General features: G+C 40.9%; 1 protein-coding gene across 5 annotated transcripts in view; it reads left to right on the top strand.

Moving 5' to 3' along the window:
• The window catches only part of RUFY2 (RUN and FYVE domain containing 2), a 57,469-nt gene that overhangs the window by 41,770 nt on the left and 2,193 nt on the right, over window positions 1-13,506 (top strand). For 4 of the 5 annotated variants that reach the window (XM_039477801.2, XM_039477803.2, XM_074382319.1 and 1 more), the window contains 4 exons: window positions 2,859-2,988; window positions 3,596-3,690; window positions 9,906-9,954; window positions 13,371-13,448. In XM_039477801.2, the coding sequence (XP_039333735.1) occupies window positions 2,859-2,988; window positions 3,596-3,690; window positions 9,906-9,954; window positions 13,371-13,448 (352 nt within the window). Of the gene's footprint in view, window positions 1-2,858; window positions 2,989-3,595; window positions 3,691-9,905; window positions 9,955-13,370; window positions 13,449-13,506 lie in introns of those variants that run through there. The other variant, XM_074382320.1, reaches the window with a different exon arrangement.

Genomic DNA, 13,506 nt, shown 5'->3' with positions numbered 1-13,506 from the left:
ATTGTCTATTTAAAAATGTTGATTATAGTGGTTATTTAGACATATTAATTTTTTATGTACTTATGTCTTTTTCCCTCCCTCCCTGCCTCCCTTTCTCCCTCCCTCTCTCCTTCCCTTCCCCTTTCCCTTTCCCTTCCCTCTTTCCTTTCTCTCTCCCTCCCTCCCTCCTCCCCCCTCTCCCTCCCTCCCTCCCCCCCCCTCTTTCTTTCTTTCTTTCTTTTTTGATGGAGTCTTGTTCTGTTACCCAGGCTGGAGTGCAGTGATAGGATCTTGGCTTATTCTGCCTCCTGGGTCCAGGCAACTCTCCTGCCTCAGCCTCCCAGTAGTAGCTGGAATTACATCTGGGTACCACCACACCCAGCTAACTTTTGTAGTTTTAGTAGGAATGGCATTTCACAATGTTGGGCAGGCTGGTCTTGAACTCCTGGCCTCAAGAGATCTGCCCTCTTTGGCCTCCCAAAGTTCTAGAATTACCGGTGTGAGCCACCACGGCTGGTACATCTTACCTTTTTCCTTTTATAGTTTCTGCCTTTAGTATTTAACATGTGTTCTGACAATATATTTATATAACTTAAAAACAAAATTTTCCTTTGCTTTTTTTTTTTTTTTTTTTCTTGAGACGGAGTTTCGCTCTTGTTACCCAGGCTGGAGTGCAATGGCGTGATCTCGGCTCACTGCAACCTCCGCCTCCTGGGTTCAGGCAGTTCTCCTGCCTCAGCCTCCTGAGTAGCTGGGATTACAGGCATGTGCCCCCATGCCCAGCTAATGTTTTGTATTTTTAGTAGAGACGGGGTTTCACCATGTTGACCAGGATGGTCTCGATCTCTCGACCTCGTGATCCACCCGCCTTGGCCTCCCAAAGTGCTGGGATTACAGGCTTGAGCCACCGCGCCCGGCCTTCCTTTGCTTTTTTATTCTTTTTTTGGTTTCTGATTCTGGGTTATGAGGCCATTCAATAGGTACTGTGTGTTTTGGTTACTTCAGTGTTTGTAACATACCCAGTGAGTTCTCACATTATGTCACATACACAGTAAGTGCTCACTTAGTGTCATCGACAGGTTCTTGGAAACTAAGTGAAGTGATGCTAAGTGAAGCCAGTTTTATCATAGGCTACTTGAAGAAGAGTTAAGTTTCTACTGCATAATTTTGGTCACAAAAACATCACTAAACTTTCAACTAAAGACCAAAACACTTACAATATTAAGTATTGAAATAATTGTGAGTCATACCTACATTTAAGAAAGATTAATGTAAACAACCGAATTCTTTGCTCAGTTATTACAGGAGCCTATCCTGGCAGCTCAGGCACTAGATGGGAACCAGTCCTCCACAGGACACCATTCTATCACAAAATGCACCCACACCCACCCACACTCAGGCTGGGACAATAGATGACACCAGTTTATCTAACATACACGTCTTTGGGATCGGGAGGAAACGGGAGTACCTGGAGGAGAAGACTCACACAGACATGGAGAGAATGTGCAGACTTCACACAGAAAGTGACTTCAGTGGGAATCAGTTTTTTTTTCTGTGAACGTTGTAATGAAATAACATTATTTGAAGAGATGCTGTTTAAATTTTGACTTTGTAGTAAAATAGTATTTATCAATAATTTGTAAATTCCATTTTCAGGTACACTTCTCCTCGACCTGATTTACAAAATCTAAAATTTATTCCACTGGCAAATATGTGGCTGTTATGTGGAAATCCTAACTATGAGGAAATAAAAGATAAATATGAACACAAAAATATTCAAACAATGTACTCAACATTATAGTGTTACCATTAAAATATAAAGAATTAGTATCTGTAGTATTAGTAGATAAATGCCTCACTTGTTATACCTGCTTAAGAGCAATAATCATGGAAGTGATTTGTGGGTTTTGTTTTAGTCATCTTGAAATGTGGAAATTCAACTATGTTTGCTTTGGCAGCTAGCACCTGTTAGAATAATATAGGAGTTTTGGTGGCAGGCCTGTAGTCCCAGATGCTGAGGGGCTGAGGTGGGAACACTTGAGCCCAGGAGTTTGAGTCCATCCTGGAAACAGCAAGACCCTGTCTCCAAAAAAAAAAAAAAAAAAAAAAAGCAGGAGTGCTTTCAGAACTGGCATTTCCAGGCAGTGTGGACTTACCCCAGTGCCTGCTTGGTCTTAAATCTTTCCTGTAACTGGTCAGCTTCTAACAGTAATCTGCAAATTGGCACTGTGCAACTGGGCTTATTTTTCTGTTACCGAAGTTAAACTGATTTAGCAAATGCTGTAATTCTTATATTGGAATAACTCTTTTTGTTTGTTGTAAAATTTTTCACATAGCATAGAAGTGTAAGACAATTAGAACCTCACATTCCTTCTCTTAGTTCCATTTCCAAGGTGTAACCGGTTTTAATATTATGGTGTATGCCAGGCATCCCCAAACTATGGCCTGCGGGCCGCATGCGGCCCCCTGAGGCCATTTATCCAGCCCCCGCCCCCCCGCGCTTCAGGAAGGGGCACCTCTTTCATTGGTGGTCAGTGAGAGGAGCACAGTATGTGGCGGCCCTCCAACGGTCTGAGGGACAGTGAACTGGCCCCCTGTGTAAAAAGTTTGGGGACGCCTGGTGTATGCCTTTCCAAGGCATTTATATAAATGGTTTAGCAAGAATTTTTTAGTGGCTGGCAAAGGAGTCAATACTTTGTGATTGGAAAACCCTGTGCTGCTGAACTTGTTTACAGAAAAATATTTATGAAAGAAAATGTCTGAAAAAATGCATTACAAAGGCCAAAGTAATAAACCAAAAGGATGCTTTTAGTAAAGAATATGTAACAACTGTCGTGTGAAAATAGCACTGAACTTTTGTGTGTTATTTGTCATTCAAGGGTGCAACTGGAAACTGACTTGAAGATTGAGAAAGAATGGAGGCAGACTTTGCAGGAAGATCTTCAAAAGGAGAAAGATGCCTTATCTCATCTTAGAAATGAGACTCAACAAATTATTAGTCTTAAAAAAGTAAATACTGGTAAAACTTTAAAAAATTGATCTTGACAAATGTTAACTTATTTAAAAAGATAAATCGTAATTTATATTATACCAAAGAAACAGATAAACTAGTCATCTTAAAAAAATATAAGTAAAGAGTTTAAGTAGGCTGGGCGAGGTGGCTCATGCCTGTAATCCCAGCACATTGGGAGGTGGAGGCAGGAGGATTACCTGAGGTTGTGAGTTTGAGACCAACCTGACCAACATGGAGAAACCCCCCGTCTCTACTAAAAATACAAAACTTAGCCAGGTGTAGTGACACATACATGTAATCCCAGCTACTTGGGAGGAGAATTGCTTGAATCCGGGAAGTAGAGGTTGGTGGTGAGCTGAGATTGCACCATTGCACTCCAGCCTGGGCAACAAGAGCAAAACTCCATCTCAAAAAAAAGAAAAAAAGAGATTAAGTAAATGGAAAATAGTTGATAACATGCAGCAGCTAGGAAAGAGCTTTGGACACAATTTGTTTCTTTTAAAAAGCTAAAGGATGTTTATTTCTAATTAATGGTATATGTACAATCTAGAGTTTCATGTTTTTCTTTCTTTTAAATTGCATTTTCTGTCTTTTATTCTGAAGGAGTTCCTTAATCTCCAGGATGAAAATCGGCAGTTGAAAAAAATATATCATGAACAAGAGCAGGCTCTTCAAGAACTCGGCAACAAACTTAGCGAGTAATTTCTCTTTTTTCCTTCAATGAAGTAGTCATTATTGACTTTTATAAAAGGTATAAATGTACCAAACCTAACAGGCAGAAAAGTTTAAATATAGGAAAGAAATATATAAACTATTAAAACAGAAACTATAAAGATTAAAAAAAGAAACTAGATGAAGAGAGTTTACTAAAAGTTTTACTCATTTTAGATCTTAGTTCTTAATGTTTCCCAGTAGATGAAAGCTAGCATTCTGTTCAATTTCTTCAATGTCAGAGAATTCAGAAGTTATTAATATGCTTTTCTCAGAAAAACAGAAGCCGAATTTTCAAAATATCCAGGGAGGTGTCTTTTAGATTGTTTTGAGAAGAAGCCAGCATCAGGAGAAGTTGAGGTGGTTTCATGTGTTCTGGAGACAGAGCTTAGCTTCATACAGTTTGGTCTTGTTGCAGTAGAATGTCATTGGGATCCTGCAAAGACAAGAAGGAAAAATGATGTTCTACTGTTCTTACATTTTTGGTTTTAAAGACGGTCTCGCCTAGGCTGGAGTGTAGTGGTACAGTCATAGCTCACTGCTGCCTTGCCCTTCAGGGCTCAAGCAGCCCTTTCACCTCAGTCCAAGTAGCTGGGACTACAGGCATCCACCATCATGCCCTACTAATTTTAATTTTTAATTTTAATTTTATTTTTTTTTTCTGAGATGTAGTCCTGCTCTGTGGCCCAGGCTGGAGTTCAGTGGCATGATCTTGTCTCACTGCAACCTCCACCTCCCAGTTTCAAGCAATTCTGCCTCGGCCTCCCAAGTAGCTGGGATTACAGGCGGCTGCCACCACGTCCGGCTAATTTTTTTGTGTTTTTATTAGAGATGGGGTTTCACCATCTTGACCAGGCCGGTCTTGAACTCTTGCCCTTGTGATCCATCCACCTCAGCCTCCCAAAGTACTGGGATTATAGGTGTGAGCCACCACTGGCTTTTTATTTTTTATAGAGATGGGGTCTTGCATGTTGCCCAGGCTGGTCTTAAATTCCTGACCTCAACCAGCCCTCCTACCTCTGCCTCCCAAAATGCTGGGATCACAGGTGTGAGTCACAGTGCCCAGTGACATTTTCCTTTTGTTTCCCATGGTCTGTGTTTTGGGGTAGCAGCTTTGGGCCTAATTGAACGTATTACCAGATACTTGGAATAAGCTCAAGAAGGTTTAATTTAGTATTGAATGTACCACTGCCACATTTAAAAAAAAAACACTTTAAATTTATTTATTTATTTTTATTTAAGACAAGGTCTTGACTGGGCAAAGTGGCTCACACCTGTAATCCCAGCACTTTGGGAGGCTGATGCAAGCAGATCATGAGGTCAGGAGATCGAGACCGTCCTGGCTAATGCAGTGAAACCCCATCTCTACTAAAAAGACAAAAACAAATTAGCCGAGTGGTGGTATGCTCCTGTAGTCCCAGCTATTCGGGACTGCCTTCCTCTGCCCCCTGAGACAGGAGAATTGCTTGAACCCAGGAGGCAGAGGTTATTGGTGAGCCAAGATCATGCCTCTGCACTCTAGCCTGGGTGACGGAGCAAGACTCCGTCTGGGGGGGAAAAAAAAAAAGACAAGATCTGGCTTTCAAGTTGCCCAGGCTGTAGTGCAGTGACACAATCACAGCTCACTGCATTCTTGATCTCTCAGGCTCAAACTGTTCTCTCACTTCAAGCCTCTGGAGTAGCTGGGACCGCAGATGCACACCACCATGCCCAGCTAATTTTTAAAATTTTTTTGTAGAGACAAGATCTTGTTATGTTGCCTGGGCTGGTCTTGAACTCCTGGGCTCAAGACATCATCCCGAGTCAGCCTCCTAATGTGCTGAGATTACAGGTGTAGCTCACTGTAAAAGTGCCCAGCCCACTTTTTTAAATACAGAAAAGTAAAAATAAGAAAGCTACAGTGTCTCATAATCTCACCACCTGTATAAATCTCTCTGATTTTTTTTATGATTAGAACATTCAAATAGCACAAAAGGGTATAAAATAAAAAAACAATTACTTCCTTCTCCCAAGTACTAATCCCTAAAATTTAGTTAACCTCAAACAATTCTATATGTAAATATCTTGTCATTTACTTAGAATTAGTTATATGGAGATATATGTCATTTGTATAAATTCAATTAAGTAGAAATCATACTAGAATGGACACTTAGTTGCTAAAGGTGGGATTCCATTAAGAGATAATGCAACCAATTTCCAAGGGCATAAGACAGAGTAATTCACTAGAACCACAAAAAGAAATATTAGATCTCAAGAAGCTAAAGCTGTTTTTGTCTTTACAGCTTTTTAGAGAACAATCTGCATTGTGGTTCTGATAAGCAAGATTTCAATTCCAATCTAGCATCCATTTATTGAGCACTTTGAGCCAGACCCTGTGCTAAGTGTTTATTACCTTATTTTCCATTTATTTATTTGACAGACACTGAGCTTATACTGTGTGCCAGGCACTATACTAAGTACTAGAGAGTCAACAGTGAGCAATCCTCATAATACAAAATAAGTGTGTGCATTTACTAAGATCATAATGGTTTAATATTAAAACAGTGGAATAGTAAAGCAAGGAATATGTGTTACTTTTCACCTATTCCCCAATTAATACTTTTGTTTTTTCTTTGAGAGGGAGTTAGTTTTGCTCTTCTTGCCCAGGCTGGAGTGCAGTGGTGCTGTCTCGGCTCACTGCAACCTCTGCCTCCTGGGTTTAAGTGATTCTTCTGCCTCAGCCTCCTGAGTAGCTGGGATTACAGGTGCCCGCCACCACAGCTGGCTAATTTTTAGTAGAGACAGTGTTTTCCATGTTGCCCAGGCTAGTCTCTAACTCCTGACCTCAGGTGATCCACCTGCCTCGGCCTTCCAAAGTGCTGGAATTACAGGTGTGAGCCACTGTGCCTGGCCAAGAAAATATTTTCTGTGGTAAATACCACTTAGCCACTTTAATTCTATATTCAATTTTTCTGTATAGCACAATTAAATCATCACTGTCGTGACCACTATTCCTAACAGAGTCCGTTTTCCTGAGGCACATTTTGTAGATATGAATTTAGCCAAGAAAATAGATTATTCTGTTAGTATTTTTACAGTATGTAGTTTTACATCGATTATTTCCACCATAAGAGTCAATATGACCTAGATGAAAGACTTGCACTTTGTTTTTACACCTTGGAATGAAGAGCATTTTATAGGGCAAAGCAGACTTTTAATGTTATGCTTTAGTAGCAGAGGCTTTAGTATCTCATGTATCATTTGATTCAGAAATTTCATTAATTTTCAATTAATATCTTTTAGTCGTTCAAATTTTGTTTTTTTGGGTTTTTTTGGAGACAGTCTAGCTTTGTGGCTCAGGCTGGAGTGCAGTGGTGTGATCTTGGCTCACTGCAACCTCTGCCTTCCAGGTTCAAGCAATTCTGCTGCATCAGCCACCTGAGTAGCTGGGACTACAGGCTCATATCACCATGCCTGGCTAATTTTTGTATTTTTGGTAGAGATGAGGTTTCACCATGTTGACCAGGCTAGTCTTGAACTCCTGACCTCAAGTGATCCTCCCACCTCAGCCTCCCAAAGTGCTAGGATTACAGGCAGGAGCCTAGTCATTGTAATTTTAATAAACAACTTTTGTGGTGAAAAATTTGAGACACGTTGAAAGTTTATCAGTAGATAATAATTATATAAACTATTTTATATTCCTTTTCATGGCATATGCCAAGTAACCATTTACTATAATGATGTGGCAAATAGTAACAAGTCAGTAGCTGCAAGCTGTTCAGGATGTATTGTGAAAATAGCTGGTTATGGAAAACCATGTTGGTAATTATTCCATTTAAAATAAATATAGAAAATTGCCTCTGGGTAATGGGATCACAAGTAATTAAATACTGTTTTTTATAATTTGCATTTTCATTAACACATATATTTTCTTTTTTAAAATTAAGAAAAATAAAAGACCAGGCAGGTGCGGCAGCTCACACCTGTAATCTCGGCACTTTGGAAGGCCGAGGTGGGCGTATCACCTGAGGTCAGGAGTTAGAGACCAGACTGACTAATTTTAGTGGTGAAACCCTGTCTCCACTAAAATTACAAAAATTAGCCAGGTGTGGTGGTGGGTACCTGTAATCCCAGCTACTTGTGAGGCTGAAGCAGGAGAATCACTTAAATCCAGGAGGTGGAGGTTGCAGTGAGCCAAGATCGAACCATTGCACTCCAGCCTGGGTGACAGAGTGAGACTCCGCCTCAAAAAAAAATTTAAATTATACCACTTGGAGTGAGGCACAGTGGCCCACGCCTGTAATCCTAGCACTTTGGGAGGCTGAGGCAGGTAGATCTGAGGTCAGGAGTTCAAGACCATCCTGGCCAACATGGTGAAACTTGTCTCTACTAAAAATACAAAAAGTAGCTGGGCGTGGTGGCGGACGCCTATAATCTCAGCTACTCGTGAGGCTGAGGCAGGCGAATTGCTTGAACCTGGGGGGTGAAAGTTGCAGTGAGTTGAGATCACACCACTTTACTCCAGCCTGGGTTTAAAAAAAAATTTGTGTGTGTGTGTGTGTGTGTGTGTGTGTGTGTGTATGTATATATACACACACGTGTATATATGTATATATGTGTATATATGTATATATGTGTATATACACACACATGTGTATATATGTGTATACACACATACACACAAAAACACACACACACCACTTGGTAGCAAATTGATTACAACATGTATTTTCTCCGTCCCTCCCTCTTTTCTTTCGCTTTTTTCTTTCTTTTCTTTCTTTCTGAGTCCTGCTGTGTTGCCCAGGCTGGAGTTCAGTGGCACGATAGCTCAGGGCCTCTGCTTCGCAGGTTCAAGTGATTATCCCTGCCTCGGCCTCCCGAGGAGCTGGGATTACAGGCGCCCAGACTAATTTTTTTGATATTTTTGGTAGAGATGGGGTTTCACCATGTTGGCCAGGCTGGTCTTGCACTCCTGACCTCAGGCGATCCACTAGCTTCAGTCTCCCAAAGTGCTGGGATTATAGGCATGAGCCACTGTGCCCAGCCCAACATACATATTTTCAAAAGGTGGAAAAGTCCCAGGCACCACCGGTGGTTCACATCTGTAATCCCAGCACTTTGGGAGGCCAAGGCAGGCAGATCACTTGAAATCAGGGGTTCGAGACCAGCCTGGCCAAGATGGTGAAACCCCATCTCTACTAAAAATATGAAAATTAGCCTGGAATTGTGGTGGGTACCTGTAATCCCAGGTACTTGAGAAACTGAGGCAGGAGAATTGCTTGAACCCGTGAGGCAGCGGTTGCAGTGAGTCGAGATCATGGCACTGCACTGCAGCCTGGGCAACAGAGCAAGACTCTGTAAAAAAAAAAAAAAAAGGTGGAAAAGTACTTGCAGCTATGTCTTCCATAGTATTTTCTTTTTTGCTGTGTTTTTTGAGAGACAGGGTCTCCCTCTGTCACTCAGGCTGGAATGCAGTGGTGCAATGTCGGTTCATTGCAACCTCTGTCTCCTGGGTTCAAGTGATTCTCCTGCCTCACCTTCCCAAGTAGCTGGGACTACAGGCGTACACCAGTATTTCCAGCTAATTTTTTAATTTTTAATAGAGACAGGGCTTCACTATATATTGACCAGGCTCGTCTCGAACTCCTAACCTCAGATGATTCACCCACCTTAGCCCCCAAAAATGCTGGAATTATAGACATGAGCCATTGCGCCTGGCCCACAGTATTTTCTTCCTTAGCACTTCTGTATTTGCTAGAGAAATAGTGTATATCGTGGTTAGTATGTGTGCTGTGGGGTCACAGACCAGGGTTTGAACCCTGGCTCCCTCAGTTACCAGCTCTGTGACCTCCTACAAGTGACTAAACTTCATTGAACATGTCTTCATCTTTAAAATAGGTTTTTGTGTAGATTACATAGATTATTCATGCAAAGGGAGCATAGTGTCTGCCACATAGTAAACCTGCAATAAATGATAGCTATTAGTATTGTCATGATCACATGAAAATGCCAATATTTCTTAAAAAGCAAGTTGTAAATGTTTTTGCTTTAGGACATTTAGGAAATATAGGAAAATATGAAATATTCCATTAGCCCAAGAAGATCATAAAGATATACTATACATAACTTTATATCCTATGAAATACCAGTACCTACTGAAATACTAAGTGTTCTATATTTAAATATATGTACTGAAATTTGGACTTATTTGTAATCTTTTTAGATCAAAACTTAAAATTGAAGACATAAAAGAAGCCAACAAAGCATTGCAGGTGAGTAGAACATTTTCCTAAAGTAGGAAGGTACGTCAAAGTCTCCAATAGAAGCCAAAGCCCTGTGTGAATCTAATGTGTTATTAATGAACCCCAGGAGATACAGAGGCAGAAGCACCAAATGAGGAGCTTGGATGCTGGAGGTTCAGTTACAGAAGGGAGCCACTGTACCCAGTGTTTATTTTTTAGGGATGGAAATGGTCTCACTGTGTTGCCCAGGCTGGTCTCGAATTCCTGGGCTCAAGTGATCTTCCTGCCTCAGTCTCCCAAAGTGGTGGGATTACAGGTGTGAGCCACTGTAATCTGGTTTCATTATCAATTATTTGAAGTTTTCTCAAATGTGCTATCCCCTAGTTTCAATAAAAGGCACACGTAAGGCTTATTGGAAACCTTGTGTGTGTGCGTGTTGGTTGGGTGGGTTGTTATCGACTGGTAGGCCTCACCATAGAGAAATCTGCTGTGATTAGTGAACTATTGAGTAACCTCTCCAAATAATGTTTAGTATTTACTGGACTTTGCTCTGTGCCAGTTGAGTTTCTCCAGAGAAGAATCCTGTAGTATCCTATCTAGGCGTGTAAGTCTAGTAGCTAACGTTCTGGAATTGGACAGAGAAAAATTGCTGTGTATTTGCATGGTAAGAGTTCTAGTCTTAGCTCTTCTGGTAAACGGCTGTTTCCTTGAGCAGGCAGGTTCAGCACTCTAAGCTTTATATTTTCTCATTTGTAAAATGAGAGGGCTGCAGGTATTCATCTCCGAGATCCCTTCACAGGGACACACTAGGCTTACCTTAAAGTGAGCTTTTCTCACTGGGAGGGCAGCAGGTAAGTTCAACCAAAAGAAGTCTCCAAAGGCCTAGTCCCCATCTCAGCACGGTTATTTCCGGACCTAATGTTGCTGCTTGCAAATCCTTGCCTTATCAGCATAGTTGGACAGAAAGGTAGGCTGCTTCCACTAGGTGGCTTTGGGACATTTTGGCAAATAACTTTGCTTTGTATGGTTTTCATCACATTGGATTGGATTATCTTTTAGGGTCCCTTCCTGCTGCAGCCTTGCCCCCTTCCCCCCGCCCCCGAGACACGTTTCTCTGTTTTCCAAGCTGGAGTGCAGTGGCATGATCATAGCTCACTGTAACCTTGAACTTCTGTTTAAGCAATCCTCCCACCTCAGCCTACCGAGTAGCTGGGACTACCACCATGCTTGGCTAACTTCTCTTTTCTTTCTTTTTTTGGGTAGAGATAGGGTCTTGCTATGTTGCCCAGGCAAGTCTTGAACTCCTGGTCTAAAGAGAGCCTCTCACGTTGACCTCTCAAAGTCTCAAAGTGTTGGGATTACAGGCATGAGCCACTGCACCTGGCCCCCATCCTGCATTAAAAAAAAAAAAAAAAATTCTATGATTCAAGTTATCTGACTTCTGGTATTTGTCTGGTATGAACTATCTAGTTTTTTTTTTTTTAAAGCCTTTATAATCATGTGCTCTAAGGGGACTTAGGCTTCCTCATATGCGGTAACCAACACTCTATTATCTCTGCTCTATAGTAAGTGCTAGTTATTAAGACTGTGAAACAGAAAGACCTGAAATTAACCTTGTGATCTTGACCTATGAGTGGTTAGTCTATTTTTTTTCTTCAAAGAATTCTGCTTTTGGAAAAGTCTTTAAGAAAACTCCTGTTTAGGGAAATGTATCTATGGGCCTTTTTTTCTTGGACAATTTTTCTCTCAGGTGATATATTCCCACGCTTCAGTAGTAATTTATAGGTTGCAGTTGCTCCATGTCCGATTTGGAATCTTCACTTATACTTGGGTTCTTTGGTCTGGGCTGTTTTAGGAAATCAATTGAGGCCCTCCTTCATCTGGGTCTTCTTATTGTAAAACTGATAACCATCTAACAAAGTTGCCTTCACAAGGGGAAAAAAAAAAGGTCTTTCTAGCCAAGATTGGTTAAGCAAGTTTGTTAACAGTGGGTCAAGTAGGCTGGGTACAGTGGCTCATGCCTGTAATCCCAGCACTTTGGGAAGCTGAGGTGGGCAGATTACCTGAGGTCAGGAGTTCAAGACCGGCCTGGCCAACATGATGAAACCCAATCGTTACTAAAAATACAAAAATTAGCCAGGCATGGTGGCATGCACCTGTAATCCCAGCCACAGGGAGGCCGAGGGGGGAGAATCACTTGAACCTGGGAGATGGAGGTTGCAGTGAGCCAAGATCACACCACTGCCCTACAGCCTGGGTGACAGATTGAGACTCTTTTCAAATTAAATAAATGGGTCAGGTTGTTATAAATTATAGGTATCAGGTTAAGTACTGCCTAAGACTACTTAGGTCTGTTTTCTACTAACGCTTACATAGCAGCTATTAAATATGTTATAAAAGTTGAGAGAAACAGCCATGTATAACAATTTTTTTTTTCTCTTTTTTTGAGAAAAGGTCTCACTGTGTTGCTCAGGCTGGAGTGCAGTGGCACAGTCATGGTTCACTGCAGCCTCAAACTCCTTGGTTTAAGTGATTCTCCTTCCTCTGCCTCTGGAGTAGCTGGGATTATAGGCTTATGCCATGTAGCCTGGCTAATTTTTTTGTAAAGATGGAGTCTGTGTTCCCCAGGCTGTCTTCCTAACCCCAAGCAATCCTCCTGCCTCAGCCTCCTAAAGAGGTCTTAGAATGAACTCAAATATCTGATTTTCCCAATTTCCTTCCAATTTTAGGGTCTTAAGGTGTAAGTTGTACATAATGCCAAACTATTGCACTTCACACAGTGAGAATTTAAACTGTTGTTAGACTAGGATACCCCGTTCTCCATGATGTGCTTATTTCACATTGCATGCCTGTATCAAAACATCTGAGGTACCCCATAAATATGTAACTACTGTGTACCCCCCAAAAAAAAAAAAAAGTCATTGGACTACTTTAAGGTTATCTTCAAGGTTCCTTTCCTGAAGAGAATTCCCATCAGTAATAGATTTTTATTTCTTCAAAGCATTTTTTACATGTATATGTTCTAATACATACAATAGAGAAGAGTAAATTGAACCATTACCCATATTCAATAATATGTGCAATCTTTTTTCATTTTTTAAATTTTCATTTTTTAGAGACACTCTATGTTGCCTAGACTGGTCTTGAACTCCAGGCCTCAAGTGATCCTCTCACCTCAGCCTCCTGAATAGCTGGGATTACCAGTGTCAGCCACTGTCACCTGGCTGCAATCTTGTTTTTATTCTCAATCCACATTCCTCCTCCCCAACCCAGAATATTTTGAGGCAAATTCCATACATATTTCATCTATAAATATTTCAGTATACATTTCTGAAACAAAATAACTTTTTTTTCCATTCTTCATATAAATAATGTTCTTGGGGTAAAAAGTTTTCACATAATTTTTAGTGTTACCAATTTGAGCATTAATATTTTCTTCCCACTAGGGACTGGTTTGGCTGAAAGACAAAGAAGCAACACATTGTAAACTTTGTGAAAAGGAATTCTCACTCTCTAAGAGAAAGGTAAGGGAGTTAGGAAGTGAGTCCAAAAGCTTGGGGTGCAAAAATGCTTCTAAAGTTT

This window comes from Saimiri boliviensis, chromosome 12 (assembly GCF_048565385.1).
Source record: "Saimiri boliviensis isolate mSaiBol1 chromosome 12, mSaiBol1.pri, whole genome shotgun sequence".
Lineage (NCBI taxonomy): Eukaryota > Metazoa > Chordata > Mammalia > Primates > Cebidae > Saimiri > Saimiri boliviensis.
The sequence above is the reverse complement of the archived record's forward strand: the minus strand, read 5'-3'. Positions and strand labels throughout refer to the sequence as shown.